Source organism: Mandrillus leucophaeus, unplaced genomic scaffold (genome assembly GCF_000951045.1).
Source record: "Mandrillus leucophaeus isolate KB7577 unplaced genomic scaffold, Mleu.le_1.0 Scaffold65, whole genome shotgun sequence".
Lineage (NCBI taxonomy): Eukaryota > Metazoa > Chordata > Mammalia > Primates > Cercopithecidae > Mandrillus > Mandrillus leucophaeus.
Window position 1 is genome coordinate 3,308,089 of NW_012107030.1, and position 26,262 is coordinate 3,334,350.

The following is a 26,262-nucleotide window of genomic DNA, read 5'->3' on the forward strand; positions in this document are numbered from 1 at the left end:
GGCGCCTGGGCCTGGGGCGCCGGGGCCTTCGCTTCTGCCGCAAGGAGCCGAAAGGTGCAGTCGCGAGGGTGGCGGAACCCCAGGATGGAGAAGGGCACCTCTGCGGTGCGTGCCAGCGAAGTTCTGACGTTACGAAGGATTCGCCTTGGCTGTCACTCTGGGCCAGCCTGAGCCACCATCTGGGGCAACTTGATAGGACAAAGACCCCACGGTGAAGGTGGAGCCATGCCCTTGATTCTGGTCCTTCTACCCTTTGGCTCATCACAATAGCTACGACCTGTACAGGCCTTCGGGTGCGCCAAGGGCTTTGTCCACCGCGTTGGGTGAACTCTCCCTTCACCCCTAGGACAACCTGGTGCGCGAGAAGGGAACGGAAGCCAGGCGCTGTTAGGTGACTTGCCCCAGTCACACCCAGCAGGTGATGGGGAGGCTTTCAAACCCAGGTTCGCCTGACCCTGGAGTTCAGAGGCTTTGCCGGGCTTCCCACGCCGAGATTCACTTCTGCTTGGCGCTCAGAGTCGGAACACGTTGGTGCATTTCCTTTCTGCTACCTGATACTTTATGAGGGACATTGTGGTTTAGAGACTGGGACCAGACTGCCTAGATCCGAATCTCACCTTCGCCATATTCACCAGCCGTGGGACCTCTCTGCAGAATAAGGGTCTGCAAAATGGGAATAACAGTAGCTACTCGCCTTTTTAAGCACTTGATTGGAACCTGTCTCCCATCCATCAAGTTTTGCAAATTATTGTATTTAATATGTAGGATTTCGTAGGGTTGTTGTAATGATCTTATATTGTTGCCCGGCACGTACTAAGTGCTCCATTAGCGTTAGCGGTCATGTAAACCTTTTTGTGTTGCATGTGAGTCAAAGAATTCCCTTGTGGGTGTTAATGTTAACTATTCTCTGTGGTTGGCACAGGCCTGTGGAGCGCTGCTCAGAGCCTGGACTCGAATTAAACTCTTGGTTCTAACCTTGACTCTGTCATTCAGCAACACTGGGCAAATTACCTAATCTTTCTGTGCCTCCGTTTCAATGATGTGCTGGAACTGGCTCAAACTGGCTTGCAAGAGCCAGTTACTAAATATTCAAAAAGTTTGGGAACTGGTTGCTAAACCTTAGGTAGCTTGAAAGTAGTTATGATGGGATATTTACATCTTGAAAATCAACAAAGCTAAAAATGAAGGCTTCATTTTGACTCAGGAGAGCTGATTTCCAGCACACCTCTGAATCACTTTCTCCATCTGCAAAGTGGGTTTCATGGGATCATGGGGTTAAATACTCAAAACCATATGAAGCCCCTAGTACAATGTGTGGCACTCAATAAATGTGTAATAATTATTAGTTTTTCTCCCTTTTGCCTGTTATAAATAGAGCTGCTATGAATAGCCCTGTACACGTTACTTATTACTTTAGATTACTTTTGGGTTGAAGACTGACAAATACAACCATTGTATCCTGGGAGATACATGGATTTGGGGTGATTTTGCATGTAGCCATGTTGCACTCCAAAAAGGCTGAATGCAGTTTTAGGGAATAAATTGTTTCAGGGCAACAAATTTTAAGCCTCATGAAATGTGGTTACATCATTGATAAAAAGGCAGTCTCAGGCCAAGCGCAGTGGCTCACACCTATGATCCTAGTACTTTGGGAGGCTGAGGCAGGAGAATTGCTTGAGCTCAGGAGTTCCAGATAAGCCTGGGAAACGTGGCAAAACCCCGTCTCTACAAAAATAAAAAATAGAAAAATTAGCCAGGCGTGGTGGTGCGTGCCTATAGTCCCAGCTCCTTAGACGGCTGAGATGAGAGGATGACTTGAGCCTGGGAGGTTAAGGCCGCGGTCAGCTTAGATTGTGCCACTGCACTTCACCCTGGGTGACAGAGTGAGACTCAAAGAAAAGGAGGGAAGGAAGGAAGAAAGGAAGGAAGGAAGGAAGGAAGAAAGATCAGCCACTAAACATCGTGGATTGGTACTGGATGCCTCGACTCCAATAGCCTGATTTTCTTTGGAATTGTAGGTCTAGGGTCTTTCCCCATCATGGAAAATAACAGAAGTTCTTACCTGACTGGTCATCACCACCAAGCCATGGGCAAAGAAGAAGCCTAGTGAGAAAGGGGTCGTTTGGGCCTGGGGGTGGAGGTACTGAGAAGACAGCCAAGTGATTTTTGGGACCATGTACTGATTTTTTTTTTTTTTTTTTGTAATTTTGAATTATTTTTCTTAAGGAGGATTCTCAAATTGTATAAACTTCAGGCTCTACAAAAGCCGGAGCTGCTCCTGCAGGACCCCTGATTTGGACCTGGTTGTGGTCCTGCCTCCCCCAGCACTTTCTATTTTACACTCTTCCTGCCTTTCAGCAGAATCTCACTGGAGACACTGTCTTTCCGCGGAGGATTTGGAGCTCCTAACCCCACCTTCCAAGGTTCAGAGTGGGATTTCCTTATTCTTCTTCCTGAGGTTTCTCAAAGTGTGTTCCACCCGTCCTGTGGGTTCAGGAGGGCCTGGATAAAGTCCAGCTTCTCGGGCCTCGCCCAGACCCACTGGTTCAATCTTGGGGACGGTAGGGAGGTGGGAGGGTGGGGTGCGTCTTTGACAAGCACCCCGGGGAATTCTCAGGCCAGTGAAATGTGAGGGTCCCCCAACAGGATTCTGTCCACTCACCCTGCCCAGTTATCAACCTTGCATTGTTGGTAACTGAAAGATGCCAAGCTGAAGCCACCCGACTCCCTACCCCTGCAGCTGCACCCAGGGGTGACCTCTCAGGGGAATTCCCACCCTGCCAGGCAGGCATCGGCCTTCCCCTCGGGCCTGTCATGCAGGATCCCATTAAACCCTTGGGAACAGTTTTAAGTTTATGGCTGGGCTTGTTTTATGTAAAGATGACAGTTTGCATAGCAGTTTAATGTCTTTGTTTTAACAACCCGGCTGCAGGGTAGCCTTGGCAGCTGGGGCAACTTTCTCTGCAGAACATCACTGGCCCAGGCCTGCGGGGAAAGAGGTGCCGGCTGAGGGGTGTTGTTTTCTACAGGTATGGTCAAGCCCATGAGCCAGCTGAGCCTCTGGGACCTGCTCTGGTCACCACCTAGTGCAGCCCATAGCCTGGTGGGTGTGAGGTGCTCACTGTGTTTTATCTGCGTTGGCTGATTTGTATTTGATGTGATGCCGCCTTTCTTCATGGTTAGAAAATGTAGCTGCCTGGCATGGCCATTTCCTAGGGCTTCCTGGGTGAAGTGAGTCACTTCCCTCCCTGGGTTGAGTGAGTCCCCGGACGCTGGGCTCTGGGAACCTGCTGCTTAAACTGCACTAAATTTATGCCCCCAAGTTTCTTCTGCTTCCCCCAGATAGCTCTTTGTTGCAGCAGCCCGGGGGTGGCAGCAGGAGCGGAGGCGGCCCTGGCAGGCAGAAGCAGTGGCCCCTTGATAAGAGCTGTCAGGCGGCATCCGCTGGAGTGAGACAGTCCCTTGCAGACTTGTGGGGACAAAATTTCCCTTCCAAGCAAGTTCCCATCTGTTTAGAGCCCAGCTAAGCACCCTCAGGTCCACCCCGCTGCCCCACTGCCCAGTGGGGGGCCACTTATCTGACCCAGTCCTTCCCAGCCCCATTTTTCTTGCTCCCTAGTCTACCCCTGGAGGGACTGAACAATACCTCCTCTGTGCCTTTGCTCCCCCAGGTGTCCTTTGTCCTGTCCCAAAGCCTGGGTCTCCCTGCTCCAGCAGACCCACCCTTCTAGGCCTCGCTGCCTCCCACCCTTGGCACTTGACAGAGCAGCTTGTCTGAGCAGGAGGGAATCATTTCATTTCTCCCTGAAGGGCTGCAGAGGCCACTAAGGGGCAGGGACTTGTCCGGAGCCACCCATTGCAGAAGGGGCAGAGAACTCAAGTCTTGGACCCAAGTCCACGGCCACCTAAACACAACCACCATTTAGCGACTTTGCTAAAATATATTTAGAGAATGAATGTGGAGCTGACAACTTTCCTCCCTTCCTCCATCCCTCTCTCCTTTCCTTCCCTGCCTCTGTCCCTTCCTCCCTCCCTCGCTTCTTTCCTCCCATCCTTCTTTTCTCTAGTCAGGACGTTAGAAACAAACAAAGCAATCATCAAACACTTTTATCATTTCACATAGAAAAGGACATTTTAACACCCCCAATCGTAGGAAAGATATAATCTCAGGTAAAGAGCTGTCCTGATCCTCTAGAATCTAGAGGATTCTAGATCCTCTAGAATCTTCTAGAGGTTGTCGCTCCTGGGGAGAGACACTGGGCACCTGAGGGACAGAGGTGTGAGGAAGACTATTACACCACACTCCCTTTTGTATGTCCTGAACTGTGATCTTTTTCAAAGCAAAAACAAAACAAGCAACCCAAGACTGTCCTTACTCTACCAGCACAGCTGACTTGGTAAGTATTTCCTTGTCTTCCTTCTTGTTTATTCGTGGACTAGCGAAGAAGACTTCCGACCAGCCTGTGGCACTGTGGGCAGGCGACCACCTGGGAACTTCTGGCCTCCTCTCCTCAATTCATTTTAAGTTCCATGAGAAAATGGGCCCCACCTTTCATTTCTGGCATCTTTCTCTGTGTTTTTCTCTCCCGCCAGACAACCTGGGGTTGAATCCCAGCTCACCCACTTCCTTGCTTGCTTCTTTGTAGCAAATTTTTTATCTCTCTGTGTCTCAGTTTCCTAATGTATAAAATGGGGCCCATGAGGAAACCAACTTCCAAGGATTGTTGTAAAGTTTTGATGAGACTTGTAAGTGCTCAGCAAATGTCAACTTTTTTTTTTTTTTTTTTTTTTTTGAGACGGAGTTTCACTCTCCTTGCCCAGGCTGGAGTGCAATGGCATGATCTCAGCTCACTGCAACTTCTACCTCCTGGGTTCAAGCCATTCTCCTGCCTGAGCCTCCTGAATAACTGGGATTACAGGCATGCGCCACCACGCCGGCTAATTTTGTATTTTTAGGTTTCTCCACACTGGTCAGGCTGGTCTCAAACTCCTGACCTCAGGTGATCTGCCCCCCTCGGCCTCCCAAAGTGCTGAGTTTACAGGCGTGAGCCACCACGCCCAGCCTCAACTATTTTTAATAGCTATCCATCCTCCTTTCTGTGCCCTCTACCCTTAGCCTGGTGCCTGACTTTGCTCATTCCTTAGCAAATATTTATCACTATAAAATATATACTTGAGTACCAGACATCATGCTGACCCTGCGGAAGACGCAGCCCTTGCTTTCAAGAAATGCACCATCCACCTGACTGACCTTGGAGGAAAAAGTCATTTACTTTGCCTCCAGGGAGGGCAGGACAGATTGAGCAGAGTAGGAGAGTGAGGGCAGCTTTACGCAGAAATGTGAGGCCCCAGAGGACACACAGGGGCTTCTGGAAGTGGAGAAAATCGATGACAGGGTCTTGTTTTCAGGCTAGGGCTGCTGGGCCGTTTTCTTTTTTCTGGCCTTTGCCTAGAAAGTGGAGAGTCTAGGGAGGCTACAAATAACAGTTCGGCGTTCTTATTTCCTTCCCTCTGGTAGAAACTGGAAATCAGTGGCCATCTGTTGTTTAGTCCACTTAAAAGAGGATGTTGAGGCTTGTTTTTTCTTCAGACCCAAGGGTGCTGGGGAGCCCTCCAGTCTCTGCCTTTCTCACACAAGGCGTCTCTGGGAAGGCAGTGGATTGTTGGTCTGCGTGGAACTTCTCAGGTGGACCCCAGAGCATGGAACGTAAGGAATGGCCCCCACCCCTTTCCATGTCAGCAGTCGCCTTGGCCCTGGGTGGGACAGGGGCTGGGAAGAATGTGCTGTGAGGACACAGAGGTGCACAGGTGACTTTGGAAGGGCCAAAAGGAACACTTGGCTTTCTGTGAGGCCTGTGCCCTCGTGTGCAAACGCCACGATGCCCTTTCTGAGTGGAGCCAACCCTCCGTCACCTGCTTTCCTTCTCCTGACTCGGACGCTGGCTATTACTATGATTACTGAAAAACTTTTTTCACTTTTGATGTTATTTCCTGCTAACTGCGGTTCAATCAAATCTCCCCAGCAGGGGAATTGCATGCAGGCGGGGTAGTTATTCTCAGCAGCTAGATACTGGAGCCGATAAACACTTAAGTAATATTTAGATACGATGTTTCCATGACCCAGTTTCTCGGGAGCCTTACACAGATCACCAGTTGTAACAAAATGACTCTCTGATTCCAGATTGGGAGGACGTTTTAAAAAATGTAATACACTTGATGTGGCATAGGTGACAAGAGGTTTTCAGTAAGTTTTGTGGGGTGTGTACTTTCTTTGAAACTTCATTACAAAGTAGAGTATTTTAAAGGTGCACGCCTGTGCATGTGAGTTGTACCAAACCACTTTGGAATTTAGGGTTAATATCTGCCTTTTCCTGGACTTGAATGTTTAATAGCCTGTGAGTTTGAGGGAGTACTTAGGACAAACCTTCTGAGGATGTAAGTTGACTCTGCTGTTGAGGAAACTGGATAGTGAGATATTACTAAAATATTATTTGACTTGGAGAAATTGTCTATGCAGGATAATTACACAGACCTTCCTGCAGATTAACAGCAGAAATCCATGCTGTGAGCATTCATCTCTGATGAGTGTTACAGATGCCTTTTGAGTATGGATTTCCAAGGAATTAATGTCTGGAGAAGGTCTCTGTTAGATATGACATCATAGCATCTATAAATAATGCATCATAAAATAAGCTCCAAGCAACCAGCCCCAGCCATCTGCACTGTGATGCTTCACCCATCCTTGAAATAATGGCTTTTACTGACGCCAGAAGCCACATAGGGCAGCATAAGCATAAATGGAAAACGGATATACATTGTGTTTGTGTGCTAGATGATTCCACCTGGTCTTATGTGACTTTTTTTTTCCTGCATGGATTGGACTCTTACCCAGTTTTCTGTTTTTTCCCCAAAGTGTGATTGTTCTTGGTCTCTTAAAGGCTGTTGTGTTCTGGTCTCTTTGAGTACAAAGATCAGCAGATATAAAAACTAAAAATGGCAGTAGAGCCTTTGGTAAAGAGCATGTACTCTGGAGCAGGAGTACCTGGGTTTGGGCCATGATTTCCCATTTTCTAGCTGGGACCCTTGTGAGTTACTGTGCCTCAGTTTCTTCATCTGCAAAGTGGAAATAACCACATCAGTAGGTTATTGTGAGAACTGAATTATTTAATTCAGGTAAAAGCCTGGAACAGTACCCAGCACGTATATCATTTGCAAGTTTTTCTTTTTTCTTTTTATTTTTTTGAGACAGAGTCTTGCTCTGTCACCAGGCTGGAGTGCAGTGGCACGATCTCGGCTCACTGCAACCTCCGCCTCCCGTGTTCATGCAATCCTCCTGCTTCAGCCTCCCGAGTAGCTGGAATTACAGGCGTGCACCACCACACCTGGCTAATTTTTTGTATTTTTAGTATAGATGGGGTTTCATCATGTTGGCCAGGATGGTCTCGATCTCTTGACCTCGTGATCCGCCCGGCCTCTCAAAGTGCTGGGATTACAGGCATAAGCCACTGTGCCAACCTTTTTTTTTTTTTTTTTTGAGACAGTCTCACTCTGTCATCTAGGCTGGAGTGTAGTAGCACAATCCCGGCTCACTGCAACCTCTGCCTCCTGGTTTCAAGCGATTCTTCTGCCTTAGCCTCCCAAGTAGCTGGGACTATAGGTACCCACCACCACACCCGGCTAATTTTATATTTTTGGTAGAGACGGGGTTTCACCGTGTTGGCCAGGCTGGTCTTGAACTCCTGACCTCATGATCCGCCTGCCTCAGCCTCCCAAAGTGCTGGGATTACAGGCATGAGCCGCAGCGCCTAGCCTTTTTTTTTTTTTTTTTTAAAGATAGATTCTTTTTCTGTTGCCCAGGTTGGAGTGCAGTGGTGTAATCTCAGCTCACTGCAACCTCTGCCTTCCAGGTTCAGGTGATTCTCCTGTCTTAGCCTCCCGTGTAGCTGGGGATTACAGGAGTGCACCACCACACCTGGCTAATTTTTGTATTTTTTGTAGAGACATGATTTTGCCATATTGCCCAGGCTGGTCTTGAATGCCTGGCCTCAAGTGATCCACCCACCTCAGCCTCCCAAAGTGCTGGGATTACAGGTGTGAGCCACCATGCCTGGCCCATTTGAAGTATTAACCATTATTATTAGCTAATGACAGATTAGTCTGAAAATAAATTTGCTGAAAAATATGCAGTTTGCATGCAAAAAATTTGAAGGTCTAAAATGATTTAAAGAGCCTAGAAGCTAAGAAAACAAAACACCAAAAACTTTTATTCAAAACTTGTATTCAAAACTTTTATTGCAAAAATGTTTTACAGCTGAAGTAAACAATGACAACAAAAATCAAACAGCATGATAAAATTGAAACAAACAAATATCACAGGCAGGTCTTCCCTAGCTGGAGAGATCGTAAAACTGCTGGAGAACATGCTTGACATTTTTTCCACCTATTCATATCAGTCCTGCTTTCTTGTGTAATCTCTCTGAATTGGAAGCTTTTATCAATGAAAAGGGATAGAAGAATATTGGAACTTTGTGGATCCAGGTACCAGTAGTTGGGCACCTGGGAAATCTTGGTTTTGCTTTATTCTTAAGTTCAGAAGTAAACCTGTTTTGCTATTGAGAAAGAGTATTTATTTCTTCTAATATTACTAGACTGGTTGTAACATTTATGTATGTATGTATGTATGTATGCATGTATGTATGTATTTACTTACTTACTTTAACCTGCTTCCCCTTCCCCCTTGGTTGTAACATTTTTTTCTCTCTTTTTTTTTTTTTTCTCTGAGACGGAGTCTCTGTCACCCAGGCTGGAGTTCAGTGGTGCAATCTCAGCTCACTGCAGCCTCCGCCTCTCGGGTTCAAGCAATCCTCCTGCCTCAGCCTCCTGAGTAGCTAGGATTACCAGTTCGTGCCACCACGCCCAACTAATTTTTGTGTTCCATGTTGGCCAGGCAGGTCTTGAACTTCTGACCTTGTGATCTGTCAGCCTCAGCCTCCCAAAGTGCTGGGATTATAGGTATGAGCCACTGTGCTGGGCCTCTTTTCTTTTTTTATGATTTTGTTTGTTTTTTTGTTTTATTGAGACAGCGTCTGGCTCTGCCACCCAGGCTGGAGTGCAGTGATGCAGTATCAGCTCACTGTAGTTTCTGCTTCCTGGGCTCGAGCGATCCTTCCACCTCAGCCTCCTGAATAGCTAGGACTACAGGCCCACACCACGATGCCCACCTAATTTTTGTGGTTTTTTTTTGTTTGTTTTTGTTTTGTTTTGTTTGAGACGTAGTCTTGCCCTGTCACCCAGGCTGCAGTGCAATGGCGCCATCTCGGCTCACTGCAATTTCCACCTCCCGGGTTCAAGCAATTCTCCTGCCTCAGCCTCCCGAGTAGCTGGGATTACAGGTGTGCACCACCACGCCAGGCTAATTTTTTGTATCTTTGGTAGAGATAGGGTTTCACCATGTTGGCCAGGCTGGTCTCGAACTCCTGACTTCATGATCTGCCCACCTCTCCCTCCCAAAGTGCTGGTGTGAGTCGCCATGCCTGGCCTAATTTTTGTATTTTTTGTGGAGACGGGAGTTTGCCATGTTGCCCAGGCTGGTCTTGAACTCCTGAGCTCCAGCAATCAGCCTGCCTTGGCCTCCCAAAGTGCTGGTATTACAGGCATGAGCCACCCCGCCGGTGGGCGGGGGCGGGCGGATCGTAACATTTAAAGTGAGCTGAGATGGCTTAGGAATTTATTACTTAGTGTGTCCCCTGGGCAGGGGACCCTGAGTTGCAGAAGTGCCCTCGGCCTAAGGGCTATCCCTGTCTGCTCAGTCATATTGGAGGCTGGGGATAGCGACTTGGAAAAGAGAGATGCCACTTGGCGAGTGGAGTTTGCAAATGCTGTCTCATCAAGATCTGTCTATACTGATATCAGTCAAGATGGATTTTAGAAGGGTGGGGTGCAATAGCCAGAAGCCTTCAACTCGAAAGACAATCAGGAAGTCTTAGAAAAATTCAAACCAACATTTCTGGAGAAAATAAAAACTTATGACAGATAGAGAGTGGGTATCTCAGATAGAAGGATCTTCTATGCCACTTATGGGGACAGAAGGTGGGCAAAAGCAAGAAGGAATTACTCTTTATCTAGAGCACCAAAGCCAGAAAACCAATACCCATGGCTATAAAGAGCAGCTCCATCTCGGTGTACTTTCTGACCCGCCCCTGAAAATTCCATGCTCTTCTGTAATAGTGTCCATTGTAAATGTGTTTCATGACATGTGATAGAAGGGAGATGTTAGCCCAGGAGGCAGTGGAATGGAAGGGCCCATCGGTTTTCTAACTGTGTTCCCAGGAGCCCTGGGATTCTGCAGACATGGCCCTGGTGAGGACAGCTGATGTCCCACACAGGTCCCCGTATTGGGTCCATCCGGTGATTCATTAGCTGCATCACCTTGGCTAGGCCATTTTATCTTCTGGATTTTTGCTTCCCAGTCTATAAAATGAGGTGGTGGGGGAGGTGGGGTTGGACCACATTAGCGTGCTTTGAGTTGTAAAACTTTTTGTTCAAATGAAAACAGACACACAAACCTAATGTGCAAAAATGATTAGAGTATGAAATAAAGGGTGGGGGTTGGCGATTGTCTAACAGTGAGGTCAACTCTCTTAACTCTCAGACACTCTGTTGGCTAAATGGTAATCTACTGTGTGTATTTATTTGCAAGACGGTGTGACAGTGAAAACTCAAACATGGTCTGGTTTATTATGGAAAAGAGTGTCCAGAGTTTTGGAATCCTTTCAGACCAAGGTTGAAAACTTATGGCCAAAGTGGTTCTGCCATGGCAAGAGAAATTTGCAGCTGCCTAGATTGTTCCTGGAACAGTGAACTTGTGTCTCTAGATTTATTTACTTAAGAGAAGATCTGCTGGGGAAATGGAGTAAATTGTCAAACTGTATTCTCTGGGCGAAGAGCAGAAGAGTAAATTAGTGGAATGCTTGGCAGAATGAACCCTGCTGCAGAAATTTCTTGTAATAATGATCTTTTAATTGGATTTATACTTTGTTGGAAAGAAACTCAGTGTTCAGGAGCTTGCCACTGCGGCATTTACAAAGAGAGCAGGGAACTAATTTAATATCCACGAACTGGAGGGTCACTTTAGAAAAGCATCAGCTCCATTTGGTGATGTGTTTAAGTGAGTTTGCTTCATGGTTAGAGGAAAGGATTTGCCCCAAATAATTCTCTTATGTACTCTATTGCCAATGAGCATTGAAGCATGGTCCCTGCCGGGTTTCTGAGTTTCTGCTTTATTGATGATTGATTGATTGATTAAGACAGGGTCTGTCATCCAGGCTGAAGTACAGTGGCCCAATCATGGATCACTGCAGCCTTGAACTCCTGGGCTCAAGCTATCCTCCCGCCTCAGTCTGTCCAATAGCTGGGACTAAAGGTGCATGCCACTATGCCCAGCTAAGTTTTGTATTTTTTGTACACACAGGATTTCACTATGTTGCCCAGGCTGGTCTTGAACACCTGAGCTCGAGCGATCTGCCCACCTGGGCCTCCCGAAATGCTGGGGTTATAGGTGTGAACCACCGTGCCCAGCCTAGTTTTTAAATATTTTATAGGGATGGGGTCCCACTATGTTGCTCAGGCTGGTCTTGAACTCCTGAGATCAAGCCATCCTCCTGTCTCAGCCTCCCAAGGTGTTTGGATTATAGGCGTGAACCACTGTGCCCAGCCAGCCTGGTTCTAATTTAGCTCATGTCATCTGGTGAATGTCTGAAATCCTGGTAGTTTCCCCGAGTGCTTGGATTCGGAGTCCCAGGGGATCAAGAAATCAACGTGTATTTTGACCCCCCATAGAACATCAGAGATCACAGGAGCTGTCACTATTAAGTAAGTCCAGTGTGCTCTGATACAGATTTTCTCCAAAACCATTTTTAGCTGTGTGGCCCCCTAGCTGTTTGCAGCAATTAATATTTAGGAGACTTTGTTTTAAAAAAAAATATCATGTACAAGTGATTTGCTTTGCTGATTTATTTATTTATTTATTTATTTATTGAGACAGAGTCTTGCTCTGTCACCAGGCTGGAGTGCAGTGGCGCGATCTCAGCTCACCGCAACCTCCGCCTCCCGGGTTCAAGCAATTCTCCTGCCTTAGCATCCCAAGTAGCTGGGATTACAGGCATCCACCACCATGCCTGGCTAATTTTTATATTTTTAGTAGAAACAGGGTTTCACCATTTTGGCAATGATGGTCTCGATCTCTTGACCTTGTGATCTGCCTGCCTCGGCCTCCAAAAGTGCTGGAATTACAGGAGTGAGCCACCACGCGCGGCCTTGCTGATTTCTTAATTAAAAGTTTATTTTCTCCTAGATTCAAACTTTTTTTTTTATAGAAATATGTCTCTAGTTAAAAAAAAAAAAAGTCAGTGGGGAAAAAGTGTTAGTTATAGAAGTAGTTTGCTTGATAGATGGCTATTTTAGGGATGGGGAGAAAGGAACTCACATTTGTTGAGCGTCTACTGTGTCCCAGGTGTGCTGCTAGGTGCCTAATGTGCTTCCGTTTTTGAATCCTTATGATAACCCAAGAGATGGGGGATGATTTTCAAATATACACAAGATTTTGCCCAAGATCCTATAGTTTTGAATCGGGGAAACTGGTTTTGTTTTGTTTTGTTTCGTTTGAGTCGGAGTTTCCCTCTTGTCACCCAGGCTGGAGTGCAGTGGCACGACCTTGGCTCAGTGCAACCTCTGCCTCCCAGGTTCAAGTGATTCCCCTGCCTCGCCTCCCAAGCAGCTGGGACTATAGGCACCCACCACCACACCCGGCTAATTTTTGTATATTTAGTAGAGACGGGGTCTCACCATGTTGGCCAGGCTGGTCTTGAACTCCTGACCTCAAGTGATCCACCCGTCTCAGCCCCCTAAAGTGCTGGGATTACAGGCGTCAGCCACCGTGCCTGGCCAGGAAACTGGGTTTTGAACCTGGCCCCATCTGAAGTGACATTCCATGGTTCTTCCTTGACTCCAGGAAGGGATCACATGCCATAGAATGAAGCATGCTTTCATTGTTCCCTCCTCCCGCAGGCAGAGAAGCAGCTGAAGTGTGTTATTTGGAGATTCCCCATCCCCCACAGGAGACTTCTCAGTGTCTTGAGTCAGAGAGTGCAGTGGAAGATGTGCAGATGCAAAGAGTTTTCATCCATTTTCTCTGTGTACCAAAATGTAAGAGGGTTGCCAAAAACCTCAGGCATCAGGATAAATGATATTTATTTATGTATTTATTATCATTATTTTTAGATGGAATCTTGCTCTGTCGCACAGGCTGGAGTGCAGTGGCGTGATCTTGGCTCGCTGCAACCTCCGCTTCCTGGGTTCAAGCATTTCTCCTGCCTCAGCCTCCCAAGGAGCTGGGATTACAGGCGCATGCCACCACACCCAACTAATTTTTGTATTTTTAGTAGAGATGAGGTTTCACTCCTGACCTCTGGTGATCTGCCTGCCTTGGCCTCCCAAAGTGCTGGGATTACAGGTGTGAGCCAGGGCACCCAGCCTATAAATGACATTTAATGCGGTGTTTTAAAAGATCAAAATGAATGCAAAAACATTCGTGATGAACAAAATATCTGAAGTTTAATAAAGTCAGGAAAAAATAACAGTGTAATGCTGAGCCATATTGGACCCTGAAGCAAAAGGAAAAATCAATATAACTGATCCTGTCTTTATTTAAAATTTGGAAAATTTGGGTATTTTGTTCATCTGGATTTTTTAAGCACAAATTTTGATTTTTTAAAAAGGTATTGCCTGAGGAACCAGGCGCGGTGGCTTATGCCTGTAATCCCAGCACTTTGGGATGCTGAGGTGGGCGGATCACCTGAGGTCAGGAGTTCGAGACCAGCCTGGCCAACATAGTGAAACCCTGTCTCTATTAAGAGTACAAAAATTAGTTGGGCGTGTTGCTAATCGCCTATAATCCCAGCTATTCGAGAGGCTGAGGCAGGAGAATTGCTTGAATCTGGGAGGCAGAGGTTGCAGTGAGCCGAGATTGTGCCACTGCACTCCAGACTGGGTGACAGAGTGAGACTCTGTCAAAAACAAACAAACAAACAAACAAACAAACAAACAAACAAAGCTATTGCCTGAAATGACATTTATCTTGATGCCTGGGTATTCTGGCAACCCTCTGACATTTTGCACCATCATGTGGGTCCAATCCTGCAATGAGTTTTTTAATCTCTATGCCAGGTAATGAACTAGGTGCTAGAGGTACAAGATGAGGACATATAGGAGCCTTCAGACTAGTGGGAGTCAGTCATGTAAATAGTCACAACAGAGCATCATAATTGTAAGTCTGTGCACAAAGCGCTATGGGGAAGCAGTTGCTGTTGAATCATGGTTCTCTGGGAGGAGGGTTTGAGGGTGACTTGAGGGCTGCCTCCGAATTGGCCAGTGGACACGAGAGTAGGGGAAGGATTTGGTGGGAAATGGCAGGTCCCTTCATCCCTCTGAGCCTCAGTTTACCCCATCTGTAAAATGGAGGAAATAGTAGTGCCTGCCTTACAGGGTTGTGTGACAAGAATGAGTCCATCATGTTAAGCACTTAGAACAGAGCCTGAGACATAACTTGGTTTATGTCAGCCGTGATGGTGATGGCAGTACTGACCATTGCATGCAGATTTCTTAAAATGACAGTGTATTTTGGCCACATGTGCAATCTGAACTTTGCTTTGCAGACATCCATGACAGTGATGGTAGCTCCAGCAGCAGCCACCAGAGCCTCAAGAGCACAGCCAAATGGGCGGCATCCCTGGAGAATCTACTGGAAGACCCGGAAGGCGTGAAAAGATTTAGGGTTTGTCTTTTTCATTGTTAATCAGGATGGATGCCGTATGTGCGGAAGTTCTGATGCACGCAGGGGAGAAATAGGCCAGTTCAGCATTGTGTATCAGCTTAGCACTCTCTATGCCAGCTTAAGAGTTTAGTACTGTCAATCCCAGCTTGAGGGTGAGACTTTCTCATCTGTCATGACTGTGTTGGCAACGCTGTCACAGATGGGCAGCCTGTTTCTGGTTTTTGTGTAGTGAGGTGGGAGGGGTACAGGGTGGGAGGAGAGAGAAGGTGCCATGCCCACTGGTGGAGTCTGTATGAGGAATTCCCAGCTCTGGGTCTCTCTGATGTGAAGGCTTTTTCTCTCGTGCTTGGAGGATTCTCAGAATGCATTGTTGACAGACCGAGAGAGACTGGCAATGCGAACTTGGCAAAGGGACCTCCGAGAGCAGGGCTGATGGATGGGGAACTGTCGATGCCATCTAGAAATAACTTTTCTGACCAGCAGAAGCCCCCAGTGCCAAATGGAAGACCACGTGTGTATTTCAAGAATGAGTCCTGGTCACTTCTGTCTTTAAGTCTTGGGTCAGGAATAGGATGAGTCCTCATGCAGTTGGTCCCTGTTGGGGCTCCCAGGGAGGGAGTGGCATGTGGTACTAGGCTTCTAGTTCCTGGTCACCAGGCCACTGTGGGCAGTGTTTGCAACTCAGGAGGTGTCTGCACAGCAGAGGAGCTGGCGGTGCCATGGACTGCCCAAGATCGGCTGTAAGAAAACACACATAATTCCAACTTCAAATAGTTTGTGTCATGGTGTCTTTACACATGCTTAATGTGTTTTCTTTTCTTTTGTTTAAAAAAAAAAAAAAAAAAGAGCCTGAGTTTAGAGGCATGTACTTTGTTTAAACACCCTCTGGAGGGAACCAGTATATCTTCCACTTTAATTTACTTTTTGGTAATTTATTGTCAGCTTAGAAATATGAGTAAATTCCTGCTTCATTTGTACTCTTCTTTACAACGTCAAAACCATTCAGGTCAAATGCATATGAAATTACAGCTTTAACATTAAACATACTCATTTGCTTTTCAGAGTGGAGTTTTCGATGGGTAATTGGACCATGCTCCTCTGTTGAATTTTGCCAAATCAGTCTTTGAAGGGAAATGCCATTTGTTTTATTATTTTTTTTAGAAGTAGAATACTGTGTGACTCTTTTTCTTTGTATCCACAGGAATTTTTAAAAAAAGAATTCAGTGAAGAAAATGTTTTGTTTTGGCTAGCATGTGAAGATTTTAAGAAAATGCAAGATAAGACACAGGTATTTCCTCCACTCTGTAATCACTTTCTTGATAATTTTTTCCCCTTTCCTTACAAAGTTATACAACTGCCTTTCCAATAGATTCTGAAGTTGCCTAAAGATCCCCGATTCATATTAGTTTTGGGGGAAGATTTATTTTTCAGATTAGGTACCTTGTGTTGATCAAATATTAATCTTTTTAAAAGGGTGAGTTAACCCATTTTTAAATGGAGCTGTTCAAATGGACCAATATTTAAAATAAAAATAACAATTTATGTCATTTAGAGTTCCTCATTGCATAGAATTTTTTTCTTCATGAATAAGTTATGAGGATGTTTCCCCCAGATTTTGACATGTTATCATTTTTGGACATGGTAAAACGATACGTAGATGCGTAATGATAAAAGCACAAGGTGCATCAGAGGGATTGTCAATAATTCAATATATCGTACTGAGCGTCCCGTAGTTGGCGAGCATCCTGTGGAGAAAGTCTCTGACTGTTCTCCTGGGTAGATGCCTCCTCTTTGCCTTCATTCCCAGTGTCAGCTGGTTGGGTATGAGGGAGGGTAGATGAGATTATGGGGAAGGAGGCCTGTGCCCTGGGTGGGTTTATGAGGCCTGGCCCTGCATCTTTCTAAGAGGCTGCTGGCTAAATGCCTGCAGGAGCCAGTAAGTCATATGAATGAAGGAGGCTCCTAGTGTGAGGCTGGAGGGAGTGTTGGGGACTGGGGCCAGCTAAGGACATTCTGTCTGCCTGCACAGGCTGCGGCTGGTGGTTTAGGGCCTGTGGCTGTCTGGGCTTCCCTTGCTTCAGGTTCTGTCTCCGCCAACTTACTGATGGCGATCTCCTAGATCTTTGCTTGCCTTGGGACCCTGGGGCCTTTCTTCCCACGGCATCTCTTATATTCTACCTAGTGCTGCCTGTTTTTCTAAAGAAGCTGGACATTTGGATCCTTATGTGAAACCAGATGATTTTTAAATGTTGGAACTAATTTTAAAAAAATTTAAAACTTTGCCTGCCAAACAAAACATACCCACGGGCAGATGCGGCTTGTGAGTTTCCAGTTTTTGAGCCTTCGTCTCCAAAAGCTGGAATCCACGGGCCAGGAGCTGTGAGGCATTTGCAGACAACTGCTTGGAAAATGTACATCATGGGTTTATTCACAGGCCTTTCAGGGCGCAGACACACATCCCCCCAGATGGCACAGCACGGCCTTTTCTCTGCCACCTTCCTCTCCGGAGGTGGCAAGGGAGGATTCTAAGATGGATTCTCTTTGACTTGAATTTCCCAGGCCCACCTAGAAAGCATTGCTGGGCGTGGCCCTTGGGTTTGGCTTTCTGACTTCTTCTCTCCTCACGGTCTCCTCTGGATGACGTTGGCCAGAGCCTCCTGGGTGGAGAAGGGCCTCAGGGGAAGGTGAGAAGCAGGTGGTGGGAGATGCTTTGGAATGCTAGGATTCAAGCTGAGAGCCTTCAGCACAAGAGCCTCGTCTTTGTCCTTTGTCCCCAGCACCGAGGACAGGGCCCGGGGACCACCATCGATAAATGCTAGACTGTGCCACTGCTGCGACCTGCCTCACTGTAAAATCCTAGCTCAGAGTCAAGCAAGCAAACAGATGTCTATTCCCCTGCCTTATTCTTTTGAGTATTAGAGGTAGGAGGGGCCTGTGGGTGGGCCGGTCCGCCCCTGCTGTGTAGACAAGGAAGTGAGGTCCCCGCACCATGGCAGAGCTAGGACTTGAACCAGCTCCCTGAAGTCAGCCGTTGTTCTCTGCACCACCATGCTGCTGTGTGCCTCCTTCAGTTGAATTCCCCAAATCTTTGTGAAGTGCCTGCTTGGTGCCTGGCACTGAACAGGAGGCAGCCCAGGGACAGACAGGTGAGCGGCTCCGGGGAAAGGGTGCCTCGAGCGGAGCAAGCCTGTGCAAGTGCGATGAGTATAGAGATGGGGAGCACTTGTGTCGTGGGAGCAAGGCGGGGGCAATGGGGAGGGATCCAGGGGAAGTGGCTGTTTAGCTGAGACTTGGCATTGAGATCGGGAGGGCGTTCCCGGGAGCAGGGACAGTGTGTGGGCAGGCAGGGCTGGCAAGAAGAGCTGAGGGAAGACCACAAGGGATGAGTGGCATGTTTGAGGGGGAGGCCGCTGTGCTGTGCTTCAGGCTGACAGGGCAGCCACACCTGGGGACCTGGGTGCCAAGGTGAGCGGGACTGGGAAAGCCCCTGCAGGACTTCAGTGGAGTGGTTGGAAGGAGGGGTCAAACTTTCGATGTGCCGCTTCCAGCCTTTCAGGTCAGGCAGGTCTGGTGTTGGGTTGCTCTGCCCTGTCCACATCCTAAAGAGAGAGCTTCCAGAACGGGCAGTCCCTTTCCCTGCCTGTACCCCTGACATCCAGCACAGGACTTCTTTTCTTTTTTTGAGACAGGATCTGACTCTGTTGCCCAGGCGGGAGTACAATGGTGCGATCTTGGCTCACTGCAGCTCCTCCTCCTGGGTTCAAGCGATTCTCCTGCCTCAGCCTCCCTAGTAGCTGGGATTACAAGCGTGTGCTACCATGCTTGGCTAATTTTTGTATTTTGAGTAGAGACAGGGTTTCACCATGTTTGCCAGGCTGGTCTCGAACTTCTGACCTCAAGTGATCCGCCTGTCTTGGCCTTCCAAAAAGCTAGGATTACAGGTGTGAGCCACTGCGCTCGGCCCAGCATAGGACTTCTTGAAAGTCTGTGTCCTTAAGCCTGGAATGCACCTGGCAATTGCTTTGGTGCAGTGAATGCCACCCTCCCGTCACTGCCTGAGAATGCAGATTGGGTGGAGGCATTGGTGACACCTGGGGTGTTTGGCCTGGAGTGTTTGGGCTCCAATGTGAGTCATCGTTCCCATTCGAAGATGCAGGGATATGATCTGAGTGGCTAAGCAGCAGCTCGCCCGAGGCTGGGCACAGTGGCTCACGCCTGTAATTCTAACACTTTGGGAGGTCGAGGTGGGTAGATCACTTGAGCCCAGAAGTTCGAGACCAGCCTGAGCAACATGGTGAGACCTTGTCTCTACAAAAAAATACCAAAAAAAAAAAAAAAAGCGTTAGCTAGACATGATGGGTTGTGCCTGTAGTTGCCTGGGGAGGTCAAGGCTGGAGTGAGGTATGATTGTGCCACTGAACTCCCGCCTGGGTGACAAAATGAGACCCTGTCTCAACAACAACAAAAAAAGAATTCAGAGCCACATTTCTGACTCCAGGCGTTCCCTAGTGAGTCCCACTGCCTAGGAAGTAAAACCAGGCAGTAAGCTCGAAATTACTACAGAAAGTGTGGGGCAGCATAGGCACCGGGAGAAGTTGCCTAACTGAATTTCCTTCTTTACTTGTTTTTGTTTTTGTTTTTGTTTTTGAGACGGAGTTTTGCTCTTGTCGCCCAGGCTGGAGTGCAGTGGCGCGATCTCTGCTCACCGCACACTCTGCCTCCTGGGTTCAAGTGATTCTTCCGCCTTAGCCTACCGAGTAGCTGGGATTACAGACGTGTGCCACCACGCCTGGCTAATTTTTGTATTTTTAGTAGAGACGGAGTTTCACCATGTTGGCGAGGCTGGTCTCAAACTGCTGACCTCAGATGATCCGCCCACCTCGGCTTTTCGAAGTGCTGGTACTACAGACATGAGACACCGCGCCTGGCCAGTTGTTTTTAATCCTCTGTTGTGCACTTAACCTAACTGGATTTCACAGTCAAATTTATCACATCTGTTCCAGCAGGGAGACTGTGGGAGGATTTTTCTCTCTCCATCAACTAAGGCAGTTGAGGGGTCGATACAAATCCCACTCTCGCCTCCGTTGTTTTAACACCAACTTTGCGTATCCATGTCATTTACTTGCCCATCTTCTGTGTGGTTTGTCTTCTGGGATCTGGGAGTGGGGGGCCGCTTCTTCCCCACTGTCTCCGAGAGTCTAGACCCATGCCTGACACATGGTGAACGTCCTTCCTCTTTGTAGGACGAAGGCATTCCATTTCCTGGATCCAAGTCCTCTTCTCTCCTGAGTCATTCCCTCATTTTGGGAACAGCACACGAGAATGACTTCTTCCCTCCAGAATGACTCACAAGAGAAGAGCCCAAAACACAGCCGGCAATAGCTTCCAGAGAAGGGGGTCTGGCAGGTAGATATGTAAAGACCTTGTTGAGTGGAAATGTTATTTTTTCCCCTACTCTCCTACTTTACTGAAAATCTGACAGAGCGTAGAATTCTGGGGTGAAACACACTTAGAAGTTTGAAGACATCGTCTCTTAGTCTTCTACTTTTGTTGAGAATCAGTAATTTATATGTAAACTGTTCTGTTTTTTTTTCTTTTTTTCCCTCTCCGGGATAGTACAGGAGCTATTTTCTTTTCTTTCCTTTTCTATTTTTCCCCTTCCCTCCCTCCCTCCCTCCCTCTCTCTTTCTCTCCCTCTCTCTTTCTTTCTTTTTTTGATGGAGTTTTGCTCTTGTTGCCCAGGCTGGAGTGCAATGGTATGATCTCAGCTCACTGCAACCTCTGTCTTCCAGACTCAAGCGATTCTCCTGCCTCAGCCTCCCAAGTAGCTGGGATTACAGGCGCCCTCCACCACACCCAGCTAATTTTGTATTTTTAATAGAGATGGGGTTTCGCCATGTTGGTCAGGCTGATCTCAAACTCCTGACCTCAGGTGATCCACATGCCCTGGCCTTCATAAGTGTTGGGATTACAGGTGTGAACTACCACGCCCAGCAATTTTCTTTTCTTTTTGAGACAGGGTCTCACTCTGTCACCCAGGTTGGAATATAGTGAGGTCATGGCTCTTTGCAGCCTGGACCTCCTGGGTTTAAGCAGTCTCACCATGTTGCTTAGGAATGAAAAGAAATTTCTTTTCATTCCTAAGCAACCCTCTCTCCGGCCAGGTTTACAGTGCTCACGCCTGTAATCCCAGCACTTTGGGAGGCCGAGGCGGGCGGATCACGAGGTCAGGAGATCGAGACCATCCTGGCTAACACGGTGAAACCCCGTTTCTACTAAAAATACAAAAAATTAGCCGGGCGTGGTGGTGGGCGCCTGTAGTCCCAGCTACTCGGGAGGCTGAGGAAGGAGGATGGCGTGAGCCCGGGAGGTGGAGCTTGCAGTGAGCCGAGATTGCACCACCGCACTCCAGCCTGGGTGACAGAGTGAGACTCCGTCTCAAAAAAAAAAAACTAATTAATTAATTAATTAATTTTAAAAAAAGAAATCCTCTCTCCTCAGCCTCCCAAAGTGCTGGGATTCCAGGTGTGAGCCACTCCACCTGGTCAGGATCTTTTCATCACTAGTATTCTAAAACTCTTCAGTCAGGGGCTTTGGAGGCAGAGGCGGGTTCATTCATTGTGTGAATTCTTTGTGGAGCCTTATAATCTGGAAATCTGTAGTTCCAGGAAATGGTCTTATGTTGTTATTATTATTATCATCATTTTGGTAACTTTTTTTCCTTCCATTGTCTCTGGTCTCTTTTCCAATGATGACCTTTCACTGATGCATTGAGCCCTTAATTTCATGTTTTATTCTTCCTATTTAAAATTTTTTTTTTTTTTTTTTGGCTTTTGGAGATTTTGACTTTATCTTCAGATCCTCCTATTGAGTTTTTCCTGCTTTTTTGTTTTCTCCAGACAAGGGCCCTCTAGTCTGTTCCTAGGGGGCCACAAGGCTGATATGTTCCTAAACTGAACATATTTCTAATTAACTTTCAGGAGAAGTTTCCTAGGGGGTCTATATTTGGAATTTCCCTGAATCCCTTTATTGTGTTCGGCATCTCATTCTTGCCATCCTCTGTGCCTCTGTTCTGGAGCCTCCCTGGGTCTGTTTCTTTAGAAAAGAAAACTTGACTCTTCTGTTGAAGGTGGGGAGGGAGCCACCTGTCTGCTCAGGGTTGGTGGTGGGGGTGGAGGACCTGGAGGTCTGATGGCTTCTTTCTGCCACTCTCATCAATTCCATTGGGCTACCCGATGCCCTCGAGCTCCTGCCGTCTGGACGCGCTTCTCGTCGGCACCCCCTCCTCACCCGTGCAGGGGCTTGAGTTCATTCTTCTGAGTCTCTGCCAAGTCATCTGCTGTTCCTCCGACTGCTTCCCGTTTCCTGAGCCAGTTCTTGAAAATATTCTCGTATCGTTTATTGGATATTTTCTTTGCCTCTTTCTCTTTCTGAAATTGATATTAGTAAAGTTAGTGTCTTGATCCTTTCATTTTCCTAGGAATTATCTCCCACATTCCATCTCTGGAAGAAGACGGGGTAGAGGGGAGCCGGAGGCCAGCAGATGGGATGGGAGTGGGATTCGAGAGCTGGCGTCTGGCTGAGCATTGTCACAGCTGAGGCACTGCCAGGCCTCGAAGAAGGGCCCCAGCCTTGTGGGGTGCCTGGAAGGTGCTCACTGGGGTGCAGGTGCTTTATGGGCAGTCCCCGAGTGGATGGGCTCAGGTGGGACCCTTCTCCAGTGCCTGCCAGGATAGCCTCAGATGCTGGACACTTTGGGTCTCCCCAGGGAGAACGGGGCTCTCTGGTCCAGGCTGTGGCCAGCCACGTGTGTCAGGGCCATGGAAGAGAAGTCAGACATCCTTCCAGGCCACAGACACAGAATCAACTCCACCAGCTCTGTGCCTGCCCTGACAGTAGCTAGAATAGAGTTAACAAAGCTCTGGAAAAATCTACCAAAATAGCTCCAGAGACTGGTTCTTCTTTTCTGCTCCTGTTCTCGGTCTGGACACCAGGCCTTCCCGTGACTGGCTTGTGGTCGCCGTCTCAGGGTTTCCCTTTTCAGTCACACTTCCTAGCTCCGCCGAGATAAGCTGAGCCCTGCAGCCGCTTACGGTCTGAAGCTGGTCAGCCAGGGCCTGGACCCCGACACTGTTCTCACACAGGCTCGGGAGGGACAGCCGGTGGGAGAGGGCAGGGCTGAGATCCTTAAGGCTTATCTACCTGCAGTCACCGGAACCTACTTCCTTTCCCCCGGCCCCTTCTGCCCCACCTCAAAGACTCAATCCATTCATTGCACTTTTCTATTTCAGAATCACTCAAGATATCCTGGATTCATGTGTGTATGTGTGTGCGTGTGTGCACGTGTGTGCGTGTGTGTGTGCATATTCAAGCGGAGGGGAGGTCTAAAGTGATTTCTACCCCCAGACCTCTGCATGGAGTTTGCTCATCTGCCTGGCTGAAATTCTCCTTTCATGAAGTGGCTTTAACACAGGAAGTGGTTTTCCAAAAGCGTCGCTTCCTGACGGAATGGGGGTGGTGGGAGGGAGGCTGTGGCTTCATGGAGCTGGTGGGTCTTAGAGAGGACAGCAGGGCCAGCTCCTAAGTGCCACCCCCTTGGGTCTCGAGGATGGCCCCCAGACCTGTCCCTTAAATAGCCACGCTTGTCTGGAGAGACTCCTGTGTCACTGAGTCTGGCATCAATTCATTGCTCCTATTGACAGCAGAGGCAGGGTGGACAGCATGGCTTTCGGTGTGCACCCAGCCTGGGCCATCTCCCTGCAAGTGCTGGTGAGGCTTGCTTTCTCGCAGAACAGGACATGGCCAGGCCGCGGCTTCTCAGGATCTTTTGTCCTCAGTGCCCTGAACTGAAAAAGGGATCCTCTTCCTTCCTTTCATGCACCAGCTATCAAAACCTTCTGGTGGTTTCCTTAAGGGCAGAAGGTTTGCAGAGCTTGGGATTTCCCAAACCAAGCGCCACAGCACATGTGGAGCCCCAGGTGGGCTCTTGGAGAGAAAGGCAGTTTTCCAGGCACCCCTGCACACATAGGTCGTAGCTGTGTGACTGCATTTTAGAGGCATTTGTTGTCTGCCGTGCTCTGTAGGGTAAGGTCATGCTTTAGAGTCTAACGTTCAGAGAAACAGCCCCGTTTTTGCTGTTGGTGAGGTGTGAGCACAGGAAGTCTCCTTTCTCTAAGAGAAAATCGAGCCCTCAGGGGAGGTTCTGGAGAAGGCTCCTGCGCCTGCAGCCTCGCCCTGAGGCGTGCTGTCCTGAAGACACAGTTCTTACTGTGAAGTCATCTCCTTACCATCCGTGAGTGCTCCTGAGCCCGCCTCGGTTAGTTTCGGGTGAAACAGGAAGCCGGTACCTATCGGGGCTCCTGCTTCCCAGCAGGACTGCACTCGGGACTTGAGGGCGGGCAGCGAGTGTTTTCTCCACTGCCTGTGCTCAGTATCTCGTTACCTAAAAGGAAATCACCCTGCCTGGGAAGGCCGCAGACCGCACAACCTGGAGGGGCCGATGTGTCTTGCAGAAGTGGAACTGAGCAGAATTCAGAGGCCTTGGAGCCAAACAGTCCTAAGGCTCCCAGAAGCTTTCGGATAAGCCATGCCACCTCTCCTGACCTCTGTGTCCTCATGGGGAAAGTGGCATTAACAGGAAAATGCCCTTTGCTGCATGTCCAGGGGATTAAGGAAATGGGATGCCTCCAAGCAGGTGTCTGCGGCCTAGTGGGCACTGGATAACTGGTAGGGATAGGCGTGCATACTTTCACTTGATTTTTTTTTTTTTTTTTTTTGAGATGGAGTCTCACTCTGTCACCCAGGCTGGAGTTCAGTGGGGCAATCTCAGCTCACTGCAACCTCTGTCTCCTGGGTTCAAGCTATTCTCCTGCCTCAGCCTCCCAAGTAGCTGGGATTACAGGTATGCACCACCATGCCTGGCTAATTTTTGTGTTTTTAGTAGAGATGGGGTTTCACCATGTTAGCCAGGCTAGTCTCGAACTCCTGACCCCAGGTGATCCACCTGCCTTGGCTTCCCAAAGTGCTGGGATTACAGGCGTGAGCCACTGTGCCCGGCCACAGGATGGTTGTAAATGGTACTGAGTGCTCTCTGCGGGCCAGGATTCTTTCTGTCATGGCTTCTGGATGGTTAATGCAGCAATTTTGTTCCAGGAGATGTGGCTGCGGGGTAGGGGCTTGGCAGTGCAAGTTCTCCTATATAGAAATTCTCTCTGGAGTGGCCTGAGAGCCCCCGGGCTGTGGGGGGTGCCTTTCTCTTGCCACAGCAGCTCCTGTGGGCCTGGCTGGAGGGGAGAGCAGGGCTCAGGCTGGGAAGGCTGTGTGTGCAGATAGCACACAGGCCCCATCTGTCTCCTCCAGATGCAGGAAAAGGCAAAGGAGATCTACATGACCTTTCTGTCCAGCAAGGCCTCATCACAGGTCAACGTGGAGGGGCAGTCTCGGCTCAACGAGAAGATCCTGGAAGAACCGCACCCTCTGATGTTCCAGAAACTCCAGGACCAGGTAACCTGACTTCCCTGCCTGCGCCTTGATTTGAAAACCTACATTAATTCCAGGCCTGGAAGAATTTAGTGAAACACCCAATGTTAGACTCCCGGGAAACCATCTCATCCGGCCGGGCAGACCGAGGTACACTGAGGGGCCATGGTTGGGGACAGCGGGGACTGGAATCCTAAGCTCAAGATTTGCCCCACAGAAGTCTCCCCAGGCCTGTTTACTCTTGGTCTACACACAGTTTGGACCGGCAGGTTTATCTGCCTTCTCTATCCAGATTAGAGCGGGGGCTGGAGCTATTTGAGGAGCCTGTACTGAGAAAGCAACCTATAATTGCTGAAGGTAAGAATAGATGGAAAACTCCAGAAAGCAAGCAGGAGAACTCAAAGTGGCAGGAGAAACAGGCTGTTTCTGTGCAAATATCCAGACACCGCCACATACTTTTAGTGGCCCCATACTGTAAGCTATTAATAGTTCGTCATGTAGCCCGAGTCATAATGAAAAGGCTAGCATCGGGCAGCATATTCTGTGTGAATTCTGATTCACATTTGGCTATTAAAGGAGACTTGCAGTGGGCCTCCTGGAAGTGGTGACTTTGAGCCAGTAGGAAGGGTGCATGGGCGTTGATTTGCGGTGGCAAAGGGAGTGGAATGTATGGTGAAAAGGCAGTTTTTGTGACTGTAGCCATATGGGGATATCGACCCCAGCCTGGTCCTCAGAATCTTTTCAAAGCTCCCTAAGGCACTCTAAAGTGCAGCCAGGGTTGAGAACCTGTACAGACCACTGTGCTCTCGGTATTCTCAATAATGACAGCACTAAGTACCATTTCGTTTTTGGTTTTGTTTTTGTTCCTTTTTTTTGGAGACAAAGCCTCGCTCTGTCGCCCAGGCTGGAGTGCAGTGGCACAATCTCCGCTCACTGCAAGCTCCGCCTCCCGG

At 48.2% G+C, this 26,262-nt stretch overlaps 1 protein-coding gene across 1 annotated transcript in view; it reads left to right on the forward strand.

Annotated features, from left to right (window-relative positions):
• The first annotated feature begins 5,604 nt into the window (after positions 1 to 5,604).
• RGS10 (regulator of G-protein signaling 10) overlaps positions 5,605 to 26,262 on the forward strand; it is a 38,705-nt gene continuing 18,047 nt past the window's right edge. The window contains exons 1-4 of the mRNA XM_012001092.1: positions 5,605 to 5,707; positions 14,712 to 14,830; positions 16,032 to 16,118; positions 25,190 to 25,333. Of these exons, the coding sequence (XP_011856482.1) occupies positions 5,701 to 5,707; positions 14,712 to 14,830; positions 16,032 to 16,118; positions 25,190 to 25,333 (357 nt within the window). The 5' untranslated portion in view covers positions 5,605 to 5,700. The remainder of the gene's footprint in view (positions 5,708 to 14,711; positions 14,831 to 16,031; positions 16,119 to 25,189; positions 25,334 to 26,262) is intronic.